Source organism: Hyaena hyaena, unplaced genomic scaffold, assembly GCF_003009895.1.
Source record: "Hyaena hyaena isolate Hyena2069 unplaced genomic scaffold, ASM300989v1 scaffold_82, whole genome shotgun sequence".
NCBI classification, from domain to species: Eukaryota; Metazoa; Chordata; class Mammalia; order Carnivora; family Hyaenidae; genus Hyaena; species Hyaena hyaena.
In genome coordinates this window covers 544,752-569,075 of record NW_024080713.1, presented here as the reverse complement: position 1 = coordinate 569,075, position 24,324 = coordinate 544,752, and the positions used below count along the sequence as shown (strand labels likewise).

General features: G+C 37.6%; 1 protein-coding gene across 1 annotated transcript in view; it reads right to left on the bottom strand.

Annotated features, from left to right (window-relative positions):
- Positions 1-5,171: 5,171 nt before the first annotated feature.
- AKR1D1 (aldo-keto reductase family 1 member D1) overlaps positions 5,172-24,324 on the bottom strand; it is a 43,320-nt gene continuing 24,167 nt past the window's right edge. Inside the window, exons 5-9 of the mRNA XM_039233985.1 lie at positions 24,012-24,134; positions 19,342-19,451; positions 17,652-17,817; positions 8,055-8,137; positions 5,172-6,046 (exon numbers count right to left, since the gene is read on the bottom strand). Of these exons, the coding sequence (XP_039089916.1) occupies positions 6,004-6,046; positions 8,055-8,137; positions 17,652-17,817; positions 19,342-19,451; positions 24,012-24,134 (525 nt within the window). The 3' untranslated portion in view covers positions 5,172-6,003. The remainder of the gene's footprint in view (positions 6,047-8,054; positions 8,138-17,651; positions 17,818-19,341; positions 19,452-24,011; positions 24,135-24,324) is intronic.

Genomic DNA, 24,324 nt, shown 5'->3' with positions numbered 1-24,324 from the left:
TTATTGACTAAGTGAACAAATGTATTTACATTTGCTAAATTATGTGACATTGATAAAACCTGAGAAGATGAATTTGCAAAATTGATCCTAGAAGAAGTGGAAAATGTGCAGGCTTCCTATTGACAGAGATGAAATTCTCAGGTAAATTACCACCAACACTTGAGGAACAAATAATTTTTTAAGTTTAATTTTTAAAGTTTCACTTTAATTCCAGTTAGTTAATGTACAGTGTTATGTTAGTTTCATGTGTACATTATAGTGATTGAACAATTCCATACATCACCCAGTGCTCATCACAGTGCATTCCTTAATCCTCATGATCTATTTCACCCATCCCCTCACTCACCTCCCGTCTGGTAATCATCAGTTTGTTCTCTATAGTTAAGAGTCTGTTTCTTGGTTTGTCTCTCTTTTATTTTTCCCTTTGTTCTTTTGTTTCTTAAATTCTACGTATGAATGAAATCATATGGTATTTGTCTTTCTCAGACTTCATTATTTCACTTATATCTCATTGTGTTCTTGACTAGTATTTCCCTGATGATAAATGATGTTGAGCATCTTTTCATGTTTCTTTTTTTTAATTTTTAAAAAAATGTTTATTTTTCAGAGAGAGAGAGAGAGAGAGAGACCAAGGGAGGGGCAGAGAGAGAGAGGGAGACATAGAGTCTGTAGCAGGCTCGAGGCTCTGAGCTGTCAGCACAAAGCCCGACATGGAACTCCAACCCACAAACTATGAGATCATGACCAAGCCAAAGTTGGACACTTAACTGACTGAACCACCCAGGCACCCCTTGTCTGCCCATTTCTTAACTGGATTATTTGTTTTTGGGGCATGTTGAGTTTGATAAGTTTTTTAAAATAGATTTTGGATACTAACACTTTATCAGTTATGTGGTTCACAAATATCTTCTCCCATTTTGTTGGTTGCCTTTTAGTTTTGTTGATTGTTTCCTTTGCTTTGCAGAAGTTTTTTATTTTGACGAAGTCCCAGTAGTTCATTTCTGCTTTTGTTTCCCTTGCCTCCAGAGACGTGTCTAGTAAGAAGCTGCTGTGACCTATGTTAAAGGAATTACTACCTGTGTTCTCCTCCAGGATTTTGATGGTTTCCTGTCTCACGTGTAGGTCTTTCATCCATTTTGAATTTACTTCTGTGTGTGGTGTAAGAACGTGGTCCAGTTTGATTCTTCTGCATGTTGCTGTCCAGGTTTCCCAGCACCATTTGTTGAAGAGACTGTCTTTTTTCCACAGGATATCCTTTCCTGTTTTGTCAGATTTGTTGTGTCCTTTTCTGGGTTTTCTATTCTGGCCTATTGATCTATATGTCTGTTTTTGTGCCAGTACCGTAATGTCTTGATCAGAATAGCTTTGTAATATAGCTCTTGAAGTCTAGAATTGTGATGCCTCCAGCTTTGCTTTTCTTTTTCAAAATTTCTTTGGCTATTCAGGGTTTTCTCTAGTTTGACACAAATTATAAGATTGTTCTAGCTCTGTGAAAAATGCTAATGATATTTTGATAGGAATTGCATTGAATGTGTAGATTGCTTTGGGTGATATAGGCATTTTATTTAAAAAAATTTTTTTTTTTACTGTTTTATTTATTTCTAGGAGAGAGAGACAGCGACAGCGTGAGCAGGGGAGGGTCAGAGAGAGAGGGAGTCACAGACTGAAACAGGCTCCAGGCTCTGAGCTGGCAGTCAGCACAGAGCCCGACGCGGGGCTCGAACCCACGAACCACGAGATCATGACCTAAGCAAAAGTCGGATCCTTAACCGACTAAGCCACCCAGGTGCCCCTGATATAGGCATTTTAACAATACTTGTTCTTCTAATCCATTAGCATGGAATGTTTTTCCATTTCCTTGTGTATTCCTCAATTTGTTTTTATCAGTGTTTTACAGTTTTCAGAATGTAGATCTTTTACCTCTTTGGTTAGGTTTATTCCTAGGTATGATAGTTTTTGATGCAAATCTAAATGGGATCGATTCTTTGATTTCTCTTTGTGTTGCTTCATTATTGGTATATAGAAATGCAACAGATTTCTGTGTGTTGATTTTGTATCTTGAAATTTAACTGAATTTGTGTATCAGTTCTAGCAATTTTTTGGTGGAGTCTTTCGGTTTTCTATATAGTGCATCGTGTCATCTGCAAATAGTGAAAATTTGACTTCTTGTTGATTTGGATGCCTTTTATTTCTTTTTGCTGACTGCTGAGACTAGGCCTTCCAGTGCTATGTTAAATAACAAGGGTGAGAGTAGACATTCCTGTCTTGTTCCTGGCCATAGAGGAACAGTTTTCAATTTTTCCCCATTGAGGATGATGTTAGCTGTGGGTTTTTTCATATATGGCCTTTATGATATTGAGGTATGTTCCCTCTTACCCTACTTTGTTGAGGGTTTTTATCAAGAATGGAGGCTGTAATTTCTCAAATGCTTTTTCTGCATCTATTGAGAGGAATATACAGTTCTTTTATTAGTGTGGTGTACCACATTGATTTGCAAATATTGAATCACACTTGCAGCCCAGAAATAAATCCCACTTGATCATGGTGAATGATTCTTTTAGTGTATTGTTGGATTCAATTTACCAGATCTTGTTGAGAATTTTTGTATCCATGTGCATCAGGGATAATGGCCTGCAGTTCTGTTTTTTAGTGGAGTCTTTGTCTAGTTTTAGAATCAGGGTAGTACTGGCTTCATAGAATGAGTTTGGAAATATTACATCCATTTCTGTATTTTGAAATATTTGAGAAGAAGAGGTATTAACTATTCTTTAAATGTTTGGTGGAATTCCTCTGTGAAGCCATCTGGCCCTGGACTTCTGTTTGTTGGGCAATTTGTGATTACTGATCCAATATCTTTGCTGGTTGTCAGTCTGTTCATGTTTTCTGTTTCTTTCTGTTTCAGTTTTGGTCATTTATATGTTTCTAGAAATTTATCCATTTATTCCAGGTTGTTCAATTTGTTGGCATACAGTTTTCCATTATATTCTTTTATAATTGTTTGTACTTCTATGGGTTTGGTGGTTATTTCTCCTCTCTCATTTGCAATTTTATTTACTGGGGTCCTTTCTCTTTTCTTTTTGATAAGTCTTACTAGGTAGGAGTTTATCAATTTTATTCATTTTTTTTTTCAAAGAACCAGCTCTTAGTTTCATTGATCGATTCTACTGTTTTGTTATTGTAGTGTTGCTGGTTCTATCATTTATTTCTGCTCTAATCCTTATTCTTTCCCTCTTCTGCTGGCTTTAGGCTTCATTTGTTGTTCTTTTTCTATCTCCTTTAGGTGTAAGCTTAGATTGTTTGAGATTTTTCTTGCCTCCTGAGGTACGCCTATGTTGCTATATACTTCCCTCTTATGACAGCTTTTGCTGAATCCTAAAGATTTGGGACTGTCATGTTTGCATTTTCATTTGTTTCCATTTTTTTGTATATTCTTTGAATTTCTGGTTGACCCATTCATGTTCTTTAACCTCCCTCTTGACTGAGGGATGGTGTATTTATTTGCCAGGGCTGCTATAACAAAGTGCCACAAACCAAGTGGCTTAAACAACAAAAATATATCATCTCATGGTTCTGGAGGCCAGAAGTCTGAAAGCAAGGTGTCACCAGGGTTAGTTCCTTCTAAGGGCTGTAAGGGATAAACTGTTCCATACCTCTCTTCTACCTTCAGGTGGTTTCCTGGAAAGGTTTGGGGTTCTTTTACTTGTAAAAGCATCACCCTGATCTCTGCCTTGATCTGTACATAGTGTTGTCCTTGTATGTTGTCTGTGTCCAAAATTTCCCTTTTTATAAGGCATCAGTCCCATTGGATTAGGGGCCACCCTACTCTCTTATGACCATATTTTAACAAATTACATATGCAATGGCGCTATTTCCAAATAAGGTCACATTCTCAGGTGCTAGGGGATAGGACTTGAGGGTTTGAATTTTGGGTGGAGGTGTGGGGATGACATAATTCATCCCAAAATATATGTAAAGTTTGAGCGGGGGAGAGCATAGGAAGAGGTGACATGCAGAAACTCATATCAGACTGTCATTCTTTCCTGACCTTTCTGGTTTTTGTCCCCAACTCTTTTCCCATCACCTCTGTTATAACTAAGATAGGGTTCCACTCCTCTAATCTTGAGACATATTTTTTTCCCTGAGAAATGGTAGGACTCTTTCTCAATGCCTGTCTTTTAAAAATGGTTTGTTGTGTATGGTCCCTCCTCCACACTAGCCTCCCAAAATATTTTGAAGAAGTTTGATAATAGGGAACAGGGCTTAAGTTTCTGTTCTTGCGCTGATACCTCTCTTTCTTCCTTCTTCCCAGAGCTAAATGTCCAGTAAGAACTTACTCAAATGTCTTTTAATTGAATTGAATTCAGATGATTTTTTCCCCTCTGCCTGCCTTTAGGAACAAAAAGGAGATTCGTGAGATACAATAATAAATCATCACATTTTATTATTTCTTGTAAACAAAATACTTTCCAGAGGATAGCATTATATTAGAATCAGTGGAAGCAGTGAGTAGAGATAAAATTTCCTTGATAATTTCCCAGAAATGTATGTTTTCAGGTCACTGAAGATTATCTGTAAGAATTGGTCTTGGAAAGGCATAAGGTTTGAAAAACTCTCTTGGCTTGTGAGAGTGACTTAATATGAATGAAAAAAGAAAAGACATTGGTCTGGTTGAATTGAAAATCAGTACATCTCTATTGCAGAATTCTAATAATCTTCTCACTCAAATATTAACAATTTACATATAGTATAATTAACAGTGTCCTTTTGAACTTGCTAGTTTCTTGATATTCAGTTATCCCAATAACACTTTCAAAGTCCTAAGTATAATAATTTTTTTAAATAGTTTATTTATTTTGAGAGAGAGAGCACGAGTAGGGGTAGGGGCAGAGAAAGGGTAAGGGAAATTCCAAGCAGGTTCCATCCCTTTATACTTAGGGATATCTAGGTGGCTCAGTCGGTTAAGCATCTGCCTCTTGATCTCAGTTTGGGTCATGATCTCATAGTTTGTGGGTTCGAGCCCTGTGTTGGGCTCCATGCTGAATGCTTGCTCAGAGCCTGGAACCTACTTCAGAGTCTCCTTCTCTTTCATTCTGCCCCTCCACTGCTTGTGCTCTGTCTCTCAAAAATAATAAATGTAAAAAAAAAATTGTTTTTAAATAATCATCTTTGGATTATTTTTATGATTCAGGATTTTATTTGTGTAATGAAGGTTGTCTCAAGCCAATTCACTTAATGATGGTTGTATGATGAGTAGAGCAAGAGTGATAGGCAGTGTAAGTATGGATCATTAGTTATGTGCATGCACAGACCCTTGAAAGCATGCAAGAGGAAACAAGCAATTATCCATCCCTCAAACTGGGTGAAAGGTAGACTAACCCCCCTTGGGTGGAAACAAACAACAACCAAATCGTCAGGTCTTTGGTGATCACTGTGGTGTTTAATTAGCTCTATTTAAGACTTTTCTACATGTAGCCCTTTCTTTTTATACAAGGTGTAGCAAATCACTTCCTTGTTAATAATGCATGTGTAGATCTTATCTTGGTTGTGTCTGTGTTACAGTCAGTAGTCCAAATCATCAGGGTCACTTCCAGCACTGACTTGTGCCAGCCTTCCACCCTTTTTGTTGCCCTGTTAGCTGCTAAAGTAAGGAATTCAGGCTCCCAATGGCAGTAATTAGATTCATGAGTTATTTATTATCATATATTGCCTCTGAAATCTCTCTCTTCTAAAGTCTAACGTCTTTCTGTCTGGAACTCAGAAGACCTTGAGCTAATAAAATATTAGCTTATAGTTTCCAAACAATTATTTCAACAGATTTAAACATATTTTTTTTCTTTACATACCTAAGCCAAAGGCATTTACTGTGCACAAAACTTGAGAGTGTACACATCACCACTTCACTTAAAGATAGTAAAACCTTTTCATTTCTACATCTAAAGGAACTATCCCCTACAAGATTCTGGCATGATGGGAGGGAAAAATCCATGGAAATGCACTCTGAAGTCAGTATTCCTCATGAAATGGGTATTCCGGATGATCACACCACCTGTCAAAACAATTCACCAAGGAAAAAGTTCACTGCAAATGTTGCACAACTGTATGTGTTACTAGCATCCCTTGACAGTTTCACAGGCCCCTCCTTCTCTCCCTAACTCATTTCCTCTCTGTTTTTCACCCCTTCTATTTTCCCTTGAGCCATCATCTTTTACTGAGGTCATGGACAGCACCCTGGTGTGTGTGTGTGTGTGTGTGTGCGCGCGCGCGCACGCGCGCGCATGCACGCACATGGGCACCTGCCTATGGTTTCTCATGTCCCTTCTCAACTCCTTCCTCCCCTTTGCTGTCACAGGCTGCCTTCTCTTCCAATGATCTACATAAGTATTTCTCCTCAAAATTTTATTACCCATCAATATCACTCTCTTCTCAGAGTTTTTACCTGCCCTTCTCACTAGTCCTCCTGAGAATTGAAAGTTTGAGATCTAGTAAAGTGATCAGTGAAGTAAATTTTTATGATAATAATGTATCCCTTAAATAACAATGATGGAACAGTTAATAAACAAAAGACTGGCAGGTGCGTGTGCCTTCCATAGACCATGTCTAAGATTCAATTCTCTGCAAGTACTAGGAGCTTCATTTTTTATTTTACTTTTTTTTATTTTTATTTTTTATTTTTTTTAAAGTAAGCTTCATGCCCAGCATGGATTCCAACATGGGGCTTGAAATCATGACTGTGAGATCAAGAGTTGGACAATTAACCAACTAAGCCACCCAGGTGCCCCAAGTACTGTGAGCTTTAAATTAAGATATTAATGTCAATGTCAAATCAAAAATCAACTGGATGACAGAGAAGAATCATGGTTTACCATCCTTAAATGGTACATTTTATGATCAATGAAGCCTAATGTTTGTTTTTCTTTGCTGATTTTTCTACTTATTTCCTGATGAATTATTTTCCCGGTGTAGCTGGAGTTATATATTAAATATGTCAAATGTCAAACTAATGTCACCAACTAACTGTAAAAAAAAATCAGTACAGTGGATTGACTATCACTTCTTAATTTAATGATACTTATTCAATAGAAATAGTTTATATACAAGAGCTATTAATTAACCTATAAGTGTTTGTTAGGTCTATGTTGGTGTTTACTATTTTATTCCCAAGGTTAGGTGGTATCTTTTGATGTTGAATAATGTTTTACCCTAGAAAATTCACATTAGGAGGTTGTTGTATTCGTTCAGAAATTGATTTTAAAATGTGGCATTAGCATAGTTAGTGCACTTTCTGACTCACAAAAAATAGTGGGACCAATAAGATAAATGTTGAAATTATATGAACTATCTTAATAAATATTTTCTAAATGCTCACTTAGATTGCTAGCAAGGAATACTAATGAATAAAAGGAAAAAATGTGTATATATAAACATATGTATGGGTGTATATATAAGTGAACTATATATGTATGAACTATATTGTTTTGTTATTTTAAAGACATTATACTATTTAGAGAATAAAGGGCTACTTCAGTTGATTAGCTGAATTTAGTAACGTTTTGAAGGAGTGTAAAGATTTTGCTTGTGGGATATCAGCTAAAAGGAAGAGTTTGAAGCTCCAAATCTTACAGGCAGCCATTTAACTAAAACCCTAGGTTTTTAGTTTCTAACATGGTACTCTTCCCACTATACTATTCAGTTTCTTTCTTTTTTGTTGACAAATTTGCTCTAAATTGTGAATCACTTGATATTTAGGAAAAAATAAATAGGTTTGGATATTTGTGTTGCTGTTGTATTAACATATACACACTTAATGATTTAATTGTCTTCAAGATATTTAGACTGCTATGCCTTAACCTAAGTCATGGGATGTCATAAATGCCAGAAATCTTTTAAATAAAACTGTAGATTTGTAGGAAGTTCCTAGAGCGAATGTAATTTACTCAGACTTCTTTAATATTGAGAACATATTGCCCACTGGCCTTTAACCTTGTGATTTCTACAGACTCAGAACAATCTAAAATCACTGGGCAGTATGTTATGGATGGTCCCCTTGAACTCACATGAGCATCTCCACGAAGCGGACATTTTTATTTAAGGCCTCAATGTCCTTCATTTCTTCTTCGGTGAGAGAAAAGTCAAAGATCTGAAATAACAGAAATAAAAGACATTTTGGAAGATAGAAAATGGGTCAAGCCTGGGATCAGGGAGTGGGGCCAGCAATGGGAGCTCTTCAAAAATTTATGAACATCTTTAAAAGAATTATTCACCATGATCAAGTGGGATTTATTCCTGGGCTGCAAGGGTGGCTCAATATTTGCAAATCAATCAACGTAATACACCACATTAATAAAAGAAAGGGTATGAATCATATGATCCTCTCAATAGATGCAGAAAAAGCATTTGACTAAGTACAACATCCATTCATGATAAAAAAAAAAAAAACCTCGACAAAGTACGGTTAGAAGGAACATACCTCAACATCATAAAGCCATATACAAAAAACCCACACTAATATCATCCTCAAGGGGAAAAAATTGAGAGCTTTTCCCCTATAGTCAGATAAGGATGCCTACTCTCACCACTGTTATTTAACACAGTACTAGAAGTCCTTGCTTCAGCAATAAGGCAATGAAAAGAAATAGAAATCATCCAAATCAGCAAGGAAAGACTTTAAAGATGACTTGATACTCTATACAAAAAACCAGAAAAGTCTCCCCCAAAATTGTTAGCACTAATAGATAAATTTAGTAAAGTCACAGGATTCAAAATCAATGTACAGAAATCTACTGCACTTCTAAATACCAATAATGAAGCAGCATGAAGAGAAATCAAGGGATCAATCCCATTTACAATTGTACCCCAAATCATAAGATTCTTAGGAATAAATCTACCCAAAGAGGTAAAAGATCTATACTCAGAAAACTGTAAAACACTGGTGGAAGAAATTGATGGAGACACAAAGAAATGGAAAAACATTCCATGCTAATGGATTAGAAGAACAAATATTGTTAAAATACATATATCACCCAAAGCAATCTACACATTCAATGCAAGTCCTATCAAAACACCATCAGCATTTTTCATAGAACTAGAACAAACATTCCTAAAATTTGTATGGAACCACAAAAGACCCTAAAATAAGCAAAGTAATTTTGATAAAGAAGACCAAAGCTAGAGGCATCACAATTCTGAACTTTAAGGGCTATATTACAGGAGTGCCTTGGTATGTCAGTCAGTTAAGCTTCTGACTCTAGGTTTTGGCTCAGGTCACGATCTCACAGTTCATGGGTTCAAGCCCTGGATCAGGCTCTGAGCTGACAGTGTGGAGCCTGCTTGGGTTTCTCTCTCTCTCTGACCCTCCTGCTCTCTCCCTCTCAAAATAAACAAAAAAGAGCTATATTACAAAGCTGTTGTGATCAAGACAGTATAGTACTTGCATAAAAGCAGACATATAGATCAGTGGAACAGAATAGAAAACCCAGAAATGGACCCACAATATATGGGCAACCAATCTGACAAAACACAAAATAATACCTAGTAGAAAAAAGATCGTCTTTTCAACAAATGGTATTGGGAAAACTGGACGGCAACATGCAGAAGAATCAAACTGGACCACTTTCTTACACCAAAAGTAAATTCAGAATGGATGAAAGGCCTACATGTGAGACAGGAAACCATCAAAATCCTGGAGGAGAACACAGGCAGGAAACCCTTTGACATTGGGCGTAGTAATTTCTTGCTAGACACATCTCTAGAGGCAAGGTAAACAAAAGCAAAAGTAAACTATTGGGACTTCATCAAAACAAAAACAAAAACTTCTGCACAGCAAAAGAAACGATCAACAAAACTAAAAGGCAATCAACAGAATGGGAGAAGATATTTGCAAATGACATATCTGATCAAGGGTTAGTATCCAAAATCTATAAAGAACTTCTCAAACTCAACACCTCCCCAAAACAAATAATCCAGTTAAGAAATGGGCAGAAGACACGATTTGACCTTTTTCCAAAGAAGACATACAGATGGCTAATGGACACATGAAAAGATGCTCAACATCACTCATTATCAAGGAAATACAAATCAAAACCACATTGAGATACTACCTCATGCTTGTCAGAATGACTAAAATTAACAACAGATGTTGGTGAGGATGAGGAGAAAGGGGAACCTTCTTGCACTGTTGGTGGGAATGCATACTGGTGCAGCCATTTCAGAAAACAGCATAGAGGCTCCTCAAAAAGTTAAAAATAGAACTACCCCTACGACCCAGCAATTGCACTAGTAGGTGTTTATGCAAAGGATAAAAACATACTGATTCAAAGGGGCACATGTACCTTGATGTTTATAGCAGCATTATTAATAAACAGCCCCCCCAAAAAAACCTCCAAAAAACTAAAAACTCTAAGAAAACAAAAACAACAGCCAAATAATGAAAGAGCCTAAATATCCATCAACTGATGAATGGAAAAAGATGTGAGATATGTATAATGGCATATTACTCAGCAATCAAAAAGAACGAAATCTTGCCCTTTGCAACGACCTGGATGGAGCTATAGGGTATTATGCTAAGTGAAATAAGTCAGTCAAAGAAAGACATATACCATATGATGTCACTCATATGTGAAATTTAAGAAAGAAAATAGAGGCACCTGGGTGGCTCACTTGGTGAGTGTCCAACTTCGGCCCAGGTCATGATCTCATAGTTTGTGGGTTCAAGCCCTGTGTTAGGCTCTGTGCTGACAGCCAGCTCAGAGCCTGGAGCCTGTTTCAGATTCTGTGTCTCCCTCTGTCTCTGACCCTCCCCTGCTCACAGTGTCTCTCTCTCTCTCTCTCAGAAATAAATGAAACATTAAAAATTTAAAAAAAAAAAAAAGAAAGAAAATAGCAAAACAGATGACCCTAGGCCAGGGTTGGGGGAGAGGAAGAAAATCAGGAAACAGACTCTTAACTATATAGAACAAATTGAGGGTTGATGGAGGGAGGTGGGGGGGATGGGCTAGATGAGTGATGGGGATTAGGAGGGCACTTATTGGAATACACATTGGGTGTTGTATGTAAGTGAGGAATCCCTAAATTCTACTTCTGAAACCAATATTACACTGTATGTTAGCTAACTAGAATGTTAATTTAAAAATCAATACAAAAATTGTTCATTTGTTTCAGTTCTGTCAGTTGTTTCAATTCTTCATTTCTGTTGAAACTCTGTTATTTAGTGACAAACACATAAAATATTTTTTAAAGTTTTGTTTTGTTTTGTTTTGTTTCTTGAGAGCAGGGAGGGCAGAAAGAGAAAGAGAATCCCAGGCAGGCTCTGTGACGTGAGCACAGAGCCCAGTAAGGGGCTCAGTCTCACAAACTGTGAGATCATGACTTGAGCCGTAATCAAGAGTGGGACACTTAACCAACTGAACCCCCAGGCACCCCAATATATTTTTATGTCAAACAGAAACTTATGACCATCTACAAATGAGAGAGAAGTTGGTCTGGTGCTGGGGGGCCATGCCCAACATGGGGTTCTATTCTTCTCTTTGTCTAGAAATACCCCTGCTGGGGACATCTTGCAGGACATTCCAAATGCTCTGCAGCAACATAGGTTCAGGTTCACTTATCCCAGGAGTGAAGGATGTTTTAATTATTTCTGGATATGATGCTGAACTTCCTATTCTGGACTATGGCCTCTGTGGACGTGTTTTTAAAAATAATCCCTAGCCTCCAAATTTGCTTATTTTTTATAACTTCTAATTTGCTTTGTTTTGGGGCGCCTACATGGCTCAGTTGGTGGGTTCGAGCCCTGTGTCAGGCTCTGTGCTGACAGCTCAGAGACTGGAGCCTGCTTCAGATTCTGTGTCTCCCTCTCTCTCTGCCCCTCCCCTGCTCATGCTCTCTGTCTCTGTCTCTCTGTCTCTCTCAAAAATGAATAAACATTAAAAAAATTTAATTTGCTTTGTTTTATACTCTTAATCATTTCTCTCATCATTTTTAAATGTCCTCTTCTACTTTTTAAATCTATTACATTTTCATTGTTTTTATTTTATCTTAGCTTGCACACTTTATGCTCTGGTTTTATAATTGTCCTTTCTTAACACTTTAATATTTCATTTTAGCTTACTTACCTTCTTAACATTTGTTTTGATTCTAATTATCTTCTACTTTATTGTTTTATCTTGCTATCTCTTAACTTTTATTTTATTTTATTTTATTTATTTTTAAAATTTATTTTTGAGAGAGAGGGAGACAGCATGAGTAGGGGAGGGGCAGAGAGAGAGAAGGAGACAGAATCCGAAGACAGGCTCCAGGCTCTGAGCTGGCTGTCAGCACAGATCCCAACGCGGGGCTCAAACCCACGAACTGTGAGATCACGACCTGAGCTGAAGTCGGATGCTCAACTGACTGAACCACCCAGGCGCCGCCCCCCTCCGTAACTTTTATTTTAGTAATTTATGTTTATAAGTTTTAATTTATATAATAAATATATGATTTTTTGTGAAAATTAAAATGCTACAGAAGTATATGGACATGTATGAAATAAATGAAAGGTCCCCAGTCTGATTCTTCATCCCAGACATTCCTTCCAAACATTCAACACACTAACAGCAAAATGCAGTAATTGTATTGCATCTTTTTGCAGAATAATGCATTGTTCTTTCATTTGTATAATATGTCTTGGTCATCTTTTCTGTCAAAATATATAGATAGACTTTAAGGTAACGACTGCATCCACTATAGATATAACATGATTTACCTAATCATTCCCCCATGGATTACTGCCAAGTGCTCTTTTCAGTAAATGCTTTTCTTTGATTATTTATCATCCGGTATTGAGTTTATGAGACTGTGTAAGGAATCAAAAGTTTGCATAACATAGAAACAGTCATGAATGGACCAATCATTTATAAAATAAATCCTTACTCAAACTTCCTTTTTGCTTAACATTAGGCCTACTTTTTAAGTGTTGCTGAGTCATTTTCTGAAGCCACAGAATATATAATGTAAAGTGAAGTCACAAATCTTGCCAATGATGCAGGATTTCATGAAGTCAGTCAAAGTGATATTGGAGGTTTGCTCTAATTACAGGCAAAATCTTTTTCAAATAGGAATTTGATGCAGTAAAAGCTACTTTGGTAGATAAGAGTGTGATTTGAAAGAAAAAGCCAAAGGATTAATCTCCTTCCTATGAAGCTGTGTGAAATTTTACCAGAATTATTCTCTTTATGATCACTTAGCAAAAATCTTTGTGAAGAATGTGAAGAATGTCACATTCTGTTATCATCTAATTTTGTCAGGCATATTTAAAAATTTTTTTTTAATGTTTGTTTATTTTTAAGAGAAAAAGAGAGAAACAGAGCACAAATTGGGGGAGGGAAGAGAAAGAGGGAGATATAGAATCCAAAGTAGGCTCTAGGCTCTGAGCTGTCAGCACAGAGGCCAACATGGGGCTCAAACCCACAAACTGTGAGGTCATGACCTGAGCCAAAGTCGTTTGCTTAACTGACTGAGCCACCCAGGCGCCCCTGTCAAGCATATTTCTAAAAATCAATACTGGTTCACTCAGTTTCTTCTAACACTTAGTACACATATACAATTGTAATGTAAATTTTATTGAATATAAAATAACTAAAATTACTTCCATAATTTTCAGCTTTAATTTTAAGGTAAACTTCCAAAGTCCTTCTCCCTCCATTATTTCTGTGCAATGTTTTTCTTTATTTTAGGGGGATTGATTTGCATTTTGTTATGGCACAAATTATGCTACGTTATTCACTTATTTAGGATCTCATATTATAAAAACTGAGTGCCTACCCCCTCCATCTGCTTCTCTTACAGTACAAGTTTCAAGAAGGAAAAAGTGTTAATTGTATTAAACGTTGTTGCACAATCTCCTAGGACAAGGTCAGGAAAATGATTATTGGATCTGGCAATGTGGAGGTCACTGGCGACCTTGACAAGCTGTCTCAGTGGAGTGGTCAGGGTGAAAGCTTGGTTTCAATGGGTTCAAGGGTGAGTGGGGGAAAGGGAGTTGGAGCTGTGGTAATAGAATTCTCTTTTAAGGGGTTTGCTGTAAACAGGATGAAATAAAATAAAATAAAAGGATAATACGTGGAGAGGAAAGTGAGTCTAGATTGGATTTTACCTTTTAAGATCGGGTCACAGCATGTTTGTATATTGATGGGAGTTATGCAGCAGAGAGATAATGCGGGGGGAGGGGGTGGTGTTTGAGGAGTAGGAGGGAGTTACTAGGTTTTAAAAACTGCAGTTTCCTAGGAGTAACAGTGGGAATTAGTAACAGCTGAAATATATGGGACAAGATCTTTGTGGGGGAGGAGGTTAAGGAACTGTAACTCAGGGTTATTGGAAGGGCCATCCAAATGTATGTTGAACTCATGAAGAACTGTGACACAAGGAGTGTTGGAGAGAAGGAAAGTGAGTCAAGAGATAAAACCTTCTAGGAATGGGGGTCAGTGGATGATGGCAACAAGGCTGGATAGTGGGTGGTATAATTTGATTTTTTTGTTGTTTAAATGTTAAAAATACCCTGCTTTTTTATTTTGTTCATTCTTGCCTTAATTTTACATAGTTTTTGTTTTTAAGTTTATGGTTTAACTTAATTTTTTATTACATAATTTTCATTTCTATGACTTTTTCTTCTTTCATCGTAAACTTATTTAAGTTTCCCTTTATCCTTTATGTTTTGTGGATATTTACCATTCTCATACTTTTAAAAGCTTATTTTACCTCAGTTTCTTCTCACATTTACTACACATATGCAACTGGAATGCAAATTGTATTGAATATAAAATAACTAAAATTATTTTCATAATTTTCAGCTTATAAGAATATTTTTCTATTTTGTCAAATCTTGGTTTTAATACCCAGAAAAATTTGTGGTTGTAGGGCAAGTCTAAACTGTATAGAGTGGAAATTGGCTGTGAATTCCACTGTCATTTTCCTTGTAAATTTGTATCTCTTTCATGTTTTCTTGTGGTATGTGAACCTCTGAACTCCATTCCCTTATTATCAGGGCTATGGAAACATATGGAATATAACAGAATCAGTTGCAATAAAAATTTTAAGGAGAATAACAGTTCTTTCAGTACAAAATTGTGATTCACTAAATGATGTAAAGTCCAAAGGTTTTAACCTTCCATTGCACAGACTACTAGTAACTACTCTCAATTTCTGAACAGTAAAATGTTGAATCCATGAAAACATTTGTTTCAGGTGCATCAAAACTTGTTTTAATTTTTGATGAACCAATATGTTAGCCATCCAGATATCCTTTTCTTTTAAGATGGCTGAAAACAGTGTCAACCCCTTTTTAGTTAGAAGTACTTTGGTAAGTGTTAAAATACTGTCAGTAGTAGTATAAATGTTTATCACACTTTGACCCTTTTGCTAATAATAGAATCCCTTTTTTCCTTGTATGAACTTCTGTTCTACCACCTAGTAGGGCTATTTGTCAAATGAACCCATTTCCAGTATAGGAATAGGGATGTAGCCCAGGGGGGCAATCAAAGTGTCTTACTCACGGCATGGAGTGATTAATATGAGAGTGATGCATGGCCCAGAAAGGGACAATCATGGATAGAGACTTTCACAGAAGCCTTTACCTATGATCCTGTTCACTGAGTATGAGTAATAGATTAGCTGGGAGATCTCAGGGACTGTTTGTGCCGCCATGTGGAGACAGAGAAGGTAAGGGGTTGCAGGGAGTAGAGAGGAAGGGAGAGAACTCAATCCTTTGAATACCTGTGCCTGGTCATGTCTGATTTATCCATGGAATTTATAGTTATGTGCTCCTATAAATCAAATCTCTCTTTGGCAAGTTTGAGTTGCATTCTGTCACATGGTAGCAAAAGATCTCTGAAGATAAATTGTCTAGTATCATGACTATCTTCCCATGGCAGTACTTCTATTTTCACTCTATTGTTTAAAAATGGCTATATAATGTTTCATTATACACATACATTACAATTTGTTTTACAAGATTCTACTGGAGATTGTTTCCAGATTTTTATTTTAATTTTTTTTAATGTTTTATTTATTTCTAGGAGAGAGAGAGAGAGACAGCGTGAGCAGGGGAGGGTCAGAGAGAGAGGGAGATACAGACTCTGAAACAGGCTCCAGGCTCTGAGCTGGCAGTCAGCACAGAGNTCTGAAACAGGCTCCAGGCTCTGAGCTGGCAGTCAGCACAGAGCCCGACGCGGGGCTCGAACTCACGAACCGCGAGATCATGACCTAAGCGAAAGCCGGACGCTCAACCGACTAAGCCACCCAGGCGCCCCTGTTTCCAGATTTTTAAAACAATAAATCATACTATAGTAAACATCCATGTTTGTGTGAATGTATGTGTAATATAGGATCAAGATTGTTGGGTCAGATGGATATGTGGGTTTGAATTTTGATGGATCTGAAAAAGTGACATCCTGCTTCTCCAAATCCTAAGCCAATTATTGTTTCTTTTTTAAAATTTTTATTTAAAAATTATTTTTTTATAGTTTGTTTATTTTTGAGACAGAGACAGAGCACAAGTGGGAGAAGGTCAGAGAGAGAGAGGGAGACACAGAATCTGAAGCAGGCTCCAGGCTCTGAGCTGTCAGCACAGAACCCGACACTGGGCTTGAACTCACAAACCATGAGATCATGACCTGAGCCGAAGTCAGACACTTAATCGACTGAGCTACTCAGGCACTCCACCAATTAATGTTTCTAACAGAAGTATATGAAGGTGCCTGTTTTTGTACATATTTAATATTCTGATTATTTTCCTATCTGAGAGGATAAATACCATCTCATTTTTATCTTTAACTATGAAAAGACAAAAGCAACTCACTTTCTAAGTTTTAACTGAGGAGTAATTAAGTTTGGATGGTACTTTTCTATGGCTGTATTTACCTAGAAGTTCAGTCCTTTTTTTTTTTTTTAAATGTTTTTAAAATTTATTTCTGAGAGACAGAGAGATAGCATGAACAGGGGAGGTTCAGAGAGAGAGGGAGACACAGAATCTGAAACAGGCTCTAGGCTCTGAGCTGACTGTCAGCACAGAGCCTGACGCAGGACTTGAACCCATGAACCATGAGATCATGACCTGAGCTGAAGTCGGACACTTAACTGACTGAGCCACCCAGGTGCCCCAGTTCAGTCTTGAGTAGTAGCAGAGTAAATGAGTCACTCTTATCTAGTGGCCTCTTGTCTCACCTGTGAGTCACCACACTGATCGTGGATTATTTACAGAGGAAATAAAGGCAAGTGACATTCATGGAGTCTAATGATCCTCTTCAGTCATTTCCAAATTTGTTCTGAACTTTTACCAGAGCGATTAAGAAAGTGGAAAGTTTACTATTAGGAGTTTCAAATTCTATACCTTCTCTTGCTTCTGTGCTGGTGGAGAAGGGAGTACATAGTGCCAAGAGTCAACAGGTAAGGGAGCTAGGTAATGTACAAGTGGCATGGAAGTCCTCAAAGTACTAAGGACTGTCTCAAGTTCAGGTACAGTTAAATTCAGCTCTAGAGAGTGTGGATTGAGGAGCAGGTATAAAAGAAAATACGAAGGCATCGTAATTAACTAAATTAACAGAAAGTTCCCTAAAAAAAAAAACAACCCAAGCCCCAAACAAAAAAACGTGTACTTTTTACATTTACTGAAGTAGTTGTCTTACTTGAAAATTTTCTTTGATCCTTTCAGGGTTAAAGCTTTTAGGAATAACAACCACTCCTCTCTGGATGTTGAAACGCAAAACAACTTGAGCTGCTGTCTTCTTGTACTTTTTCCCCAGTGAGTTTAGAAGTTCATCCTTTAACAAAGGTGGGGATGATACATTCACCCTTGAAAAAAAAAGTCAAAACCTTCATCATATTTAGCTCGAGTCATGCCAGCGGTTGGTTAGTGCATCACCCTCCTCTATCTCCCTATCCACCTGTTCACCTACCAGCCTACTTCAGCTCACCTATAACCAATTTCTTGGAGTGCAGAGCACTCAGTGAAGAGTTGCTGGGTTTTTTTTTTAAGTTTACTTATTTATTTTGAGAGAGAAAGCATGAGCAGGAGAGGGGGCAGAGAGAGAGAGGGAGAGAGAGAATCACAAGCAGGCTCCATACCTCTAGTGTGGAGCCCGACGCAGAGCACAGGCTCACACACTGTGAGATCATGACCTGAGCTGAAATCAAGAGTTGGTTGCTTAACCGGCTGAGCCACTCAAGCACCCTGAAGAGTTGCTTTTAGCAGGAAACGGTCAAGAGGTAAATTTATTGAGCTGCCTATTGAAGAAGGTAAATAGTGCTTCTTTGCTGAGTCTTACAGAGAGTACTGGGTGGGAAGTAGGCACGCAAGGGAAGGCAGGGAAACCAAAGAGGAACAGATGGAGGCACAACTCTTGGAGTTGTCTTTGAGGAGAAAGCTTTCTACTTAAGTCTGTTTAACACATCACACGCCCCACAAGTGCTGCCACTGAGTGCAGAGACCAAACAATTCTCTGGGGCGCCTGGATGGCTCAGTTAGTGAAGCATCCAACTCTTGATTTCAGCTCAGGTCTTGATCTTAGGGTTGTGACTCAAGCTCTGGGTTGGGTGTGTAGCCTACTTAAAAAGAAAAAAAAATCTAGGGGCGCCTGGGTGGCTCAGTTGGTTAAGCATCTGACTTTGGCTCAGGTCATGATATTGTGGTTTGTGAGTTCAAGCCTTGTGTCAAGCTCTGTGCTGACAGCTGAGAGCCTGGAGACTGCTTCAGATTCTGCCCTTCCCCTGCTTGTGCTTTCTCTCTCTCTCTCTCTCTCCTCAAAAATAAACATTTAAGAAAAAAGAAAAGAGGGGCACCTGGGTGGCTCAGTCAGCTAAGTGTCCGACTTCAGCTCAGGTCATGATCTCATGGTCTGTGAGTTTGAGCCCCACCTCGGGCTCTGTGCTGACAGTTCGGAGCCTGGAGTCTGCTTCTGATTCTGTGTCTCCCCTTTCTGCCCCTCCCATGCTTGTGCCTCTGTCTTTCTCTCAAAAGTGAATAAACATTAAAATTTAAAAAAAGGAAAAAAAGAAAAGAAAAAAATCTAAAATTTCAGTATCTGGTCATGGAGTATCTTTGTCAAATAATACCTGAACCAACATCCATTGAGCATTTCCTATGTTTCAGGTACTGTTAGGTAATTTTATACATATAGTATAATTGATTCTTACACCACCTTTGTGAGGAAGGTTTTATTAGCTCCCATTTGTGTATGTAGAGAATGGCTCAAAGAGGGTTAAGTTACTTTCTTAAAATCACAGAGCCAAATAGTCATGTCAGTCAAGCAACTTATATTAGTCTCACATTCTACACCAAAAAGAAACACTCCTGAGCAGACATACAGCATTACTTACCAGGTTGGATTCCTTGAGGTCCCCAAAGGGCTATATGCAGTAATGACAATGCCATGTTCTTGGCAAAATTTCAGGAGTTTGGGCTGAGTAAAATATGGATGGCACTCAACCTACACAGTTGCATTGGAGAGCAGAGCACAAAATTAAAGCCTTGTAGTGAATGCAGTTTTACACTGTTTTTAAAAAGTTCTTCAATAAAGCCCATCTAAAAGTATTATGAATAATGAGGCAAATGCTAAATATTGTTCCCAACAAAGAAGTTTACACTGTTTATTGGGGAGATTAATTAAAACATGGTTAGTGGGTTCACCACCTGTGGATTAATTCCAAAAGGAGTGGGGAGCAAACTCAACTTCCTATAGCCATCATAGTTTAAAACTTTAACTAAACAGACTTAATTCTTTGTAGTGACCATTCCAGCAAATACAATTTTCTATGACAAAAATACAGTCTCAAGGCTCAGATTAGAGTCTTGATAAGTAGAAGTGACATAGTGCTGAAGCCTTCTATCTGTAGCTATCAAAAATCTCAGGATATTTTCACAAGTGGTAGAGCATGTATAAAATGAAATGTAAAGACGTATTTTGTCTTCTTGGCCGAGAGTTCTTTACACTACCCAGTGCAGGCTGACATTCATCTTTAGTATCTTATTGGCAAGATCCCTGCACTAAAAATGTTTGTGTCACAAAGTTCTTCTCAAAGTTTTTTTTTTTTCTTTTTGGCATGGTGATATCTTTTATTTGTTATTTTTTAATATAATACTTTGTTTTTTATAATTTACATCCAAGTTAGTTGGCATATAGTGCAACAATGATTTCAGGAGTAGATTCCTTAATGCCCCTTACCCATTTAGCCCATCCCCCCCTCCCTCAACCCCTCCAACAACCCTCTGTTTGTTCTCTACGTTTAAGAGTCTTTTATGTTTTGCCCCCCTCCCTTTTGTATATTATTTTTGCTTCCTTTCCTTTATATTCATGTGTTTTGTATCTTAAAGTCCTCATATGAGTGAAGTCCTATGATATTTGTCTTTCTCTGACTAATTTCGCTTAGCATAATACCCTCTAGTTCCATCCACATAGTTGCAAATGGCAAGATTTCATTCTTTTTGATTGCCGAGTAATACTCCATTGTATAGATATACCATACCTTCTTTGTCCATTCATCCATCGATGGACATTTGGGCTCTTTCACACTTTGGCTATTGTCGGTAGCGCTGCTATAAACATTGAGGTGCATGTGCTCCTTTGAAACAGCACACCTGTATCCCTTGGATAAATACCTAGTAGTGCAATTGCTGAGTTGTAGGATAGTTCTATTTTTAACTTTTTGAGGAACCTCCACACTGTTTCCCAGGGTGGCTGCACCAGTTTGCATTCCTGCACAAAGTTTCTTTTAACCAGTATGGTACTTTGGGTCCTATGCTTTGCTTTTCTTTTTAAATTAAAATCAACCACGGCTGAATTACAATATTTGAAGTATATAATTATATTTTCACTGTCTGGATTATTGAGTATTTGATGAGCTAGATTTCTAGAAGGCACAGGGACAGGCTACCTATGAGGCTGCAAAGGTGAACTGGGCCTCTCAGTGGTGGATCCTCTTTCCATTCTCTAATTTGATATAATTTTTTGTCCCTGACATCATCTTGTTCCCTTACCCTAAGAAACACTTGTGGGTTTTGTCTCCTTTGGAACATTTCTGAAACAATTTGAAAAAGTAACAGAGAAACGAAAATAAGGCAGGAATCACACTTCTTAGTGTTTCCTTCCAACATCACTAGCAGCTTTTTCATTTCCACTTGTGTCTGTTATTGGTAGACTGGTCTCCCCAAAATATGTATTTCATCATATCACTCACTGCTTATCAACTAAGTATGAATTTCTTAATTTAATGCCCATCTTCTCACTCCAAATACAACGGTTCATTCTCCCCACAGGACTCCTTTCTAATCAGATTGGAGTGCTGTGGCCTGTCTTTGGCCTATTAATGTAGAAGCATATATGTATACCTGTGTGTATGTGTGTGTGTGTTTATATATACATTGAACGGTTTTATAACCTACCCTTTGAGAAAAGATTTCATATGACTTGTGGCAAGAGATATACATAATAAGGCAATTCGAGTTAGAAATAGAAAAAATAGTTATGTGCATATTGAATCTATGACTGAACTGAATCTGTGAACGGAAATTTGGGAATACAGAGTTGCACTAAGTAACATCCTAGAAACATCTACTCAACAAAAACTTTGGAGTTAATATATACACTCAACATAACATAACCTAATTTAATATAAATGTTTGCATAGACAGTTCTTCTTAGAAATGTCTTAATGTGGGGGTTATTTTAGGCCAGCAGATGATCCCTGTTGGGTATGCCGGCACCAGATGCTCAGGTTAGGGTAGAGGGTAGTGATGGTTTCTGATGTCACAGGGCCTTAATGTCAGCATTGCCCTGGAACGTCCTCGTTTCTAAGGAGCAGCATCACTGAGCATACTTTGCTAGGGACTGGTTATGGCCCTGTGTGGATGGGCCAGTGGAGATGCAGTCTTTGCTTCTTGTTGACCCTGTAAAATTGATGTCACTTCTCAGTGTCTTGACATGTGTGGGGTGTTTTTTCAACTCTATTTGGTAGTGCAGGACTTCAGATAGCAAAATCTCACAAAGTGAAGTTAAGCTGGAAAGAACCTATGAAGGAAGACATTAACCCCATCCTCTGTCTTTCTGTAAAAAACTATGCTGAATTTTCCTTTCATTAATTAAGTTACTCAAAAAATATTTCTTGATTCCTAAGTTAGACATCTGTGACTTAGACATGGTGAATAGAGGTAGGAAAACTGAAGAATTTAGGAGATCTTTCTTTTCTCCCCATCTCCCTCCTTCATTTGTTAGTATTAGGTGTATGAAATGAAATGACGAGAGCTAAATCCATGGTCTCCTTTGAATTGGGCTGGGAAAACACTGCATGATAAATTGCCCATCACTGAAGATTTTCAGCGAGACTAAGCCAGGGATGGAGTCTGGGAGACACATTTCTTTAGACAGGCATCCTAGAGAGTACTAGGGAAGCTTGGAATGCTCAGATTCTGAGAATGAGTATAGAGTAAGGTCATATTCTATGTGACTTTGTCCATAAAGTCCATGGAAAAATAGAGAAATCTGCAAATTATACTTTAGATTTTTTCTAATGGGGAAATTAATTTTTGCATATGTGAATTTTGACTTATGCGAGGTCTTCTGGTATGTATCCCTCATAATATAAAATGTGTCCACTCTGTGTAATGCCCGCAGTATGCTCATTGTGAATCTAGAGTACAGGTGGTCCTACTCAGTGCACAGGGTAATGGGGGCTGGCCAGTAGACCTGTGCTTTGATCAGTGCCCAGTGCCATCTCTATAGGATTGATATACTCTGCCTTCAGACACCATAAAACACATGAATAGGCTCAGGCTATGATCTTCCAACATGTCTAGCTTCCCTCACAGGGTATATTTGTGAAGCTGTTCAAGATTCTTGTGCCAACATATCAGCGTATTTACTCTTTGTGAGGAGACACACTGTCAGATTATTCATTTTTCATTCTGAGGTCAAAAATCGCCAACTTTCTTTGTATATTTGTAAGAAGAAATGTGTGTGTCATTTCAGCCTTTTATTTAGTTATGTTTAAATAACAGAGGTTCTACTGTTCACTTTATTCCTAGTACTCTTTTATTTTGTATTATTTTTTAAATATTTTATTTCTGAGAGAGAATCCAAAGCTGGCTCTGTACTGAAGCAACAAGCCCATGTGGGGCTCAAACTCACGAATGTTGAGATTATGACCCGAGCCGAAGTCAGACACTCAACCTACTGAGCCATCCAGTGCCCCGTTTCAGCTTTTTATAACAGAATATTGTTGTTGAGGGTGCAGGAAGGAAATGTGCTGGTGAGGGGTAGGAATTAAGGATATGATTCCCCTTTTCTATTACATTAAAAATGTAATTATCCATTTTTGTTTGCTCTTTTTCCTAATATTTTTAGAGTTTAACATTTTTATACTATTAAATATGTCAGTTTCTTTTATAATTTTCCCATGACTACATTTTCTATATATAGCTCCAGAAAACTAAAATAGTTTTGTAGTATTCACAAATGACTTCCTCTCTCTTCTTTAACTGCTGATCAAAGAGATACTATGAATATGACATGAGGCAAAGATCTATATTTGTCTTTACATAATTAGCCATTTCCCCCATTCTATTTATTGACAAATTCATCCCTTAGCCATTAGTTTGTGTTATTTTTTTATATTATGTTTTTATTATACTTGTGCCTGTTTCTAAGATATTTCTTATTTTCTGTTAATTTGTATGTTGGTTCTTGTACAAATCTTACATTATTTTAGGTACTGTATATCTTATTATCTAGTAGATCTAGTTCCTCCTCATTGTTTTTCATCAAAAAATTTTTTGGGTTATCTTTGCCTGGATTTGAACTTTAAAATCTTTTTGTAAGAGACATATATTGAGAGAAGTCAAAAGACTTGCTCAGGGTCCTATGATAAGATATGTGTAGAGTGACCACAAAATTTCTAACTCCGAGTCCAGGGTTCTTCCTGTTAAGTAAATATTGGAATCTTCCCCTACCCCTCATCCCACCCCCCCCACCTCCCACCATCCTGTCACACTATACCTGGTTGCTGACTGGCTTATGTTTGAGTCCTGGTTTGTTCAAGATGAGTTCCAACTGCCTGCGGTTAAAATTGGACACTCCAAGGGATTTCACCAAGCCAGCATCTTTGCAAGCTTCCAAAGCCTGTTGAATAAAGGCCAATGGGTCAAGAAAAAAGCTTCAAAACAAATGAGATGTTTATGAGGGTGACTATGCATTCTTTAAGAAGGAAAGTCCCTGGATATGGTAATAGGCGTTGTATGAAGAAAAATAAAATTGGGGAAGACAGGGAGGAATTATTTGTTTGGGAAATATTTTACAGCATATCTTCCCC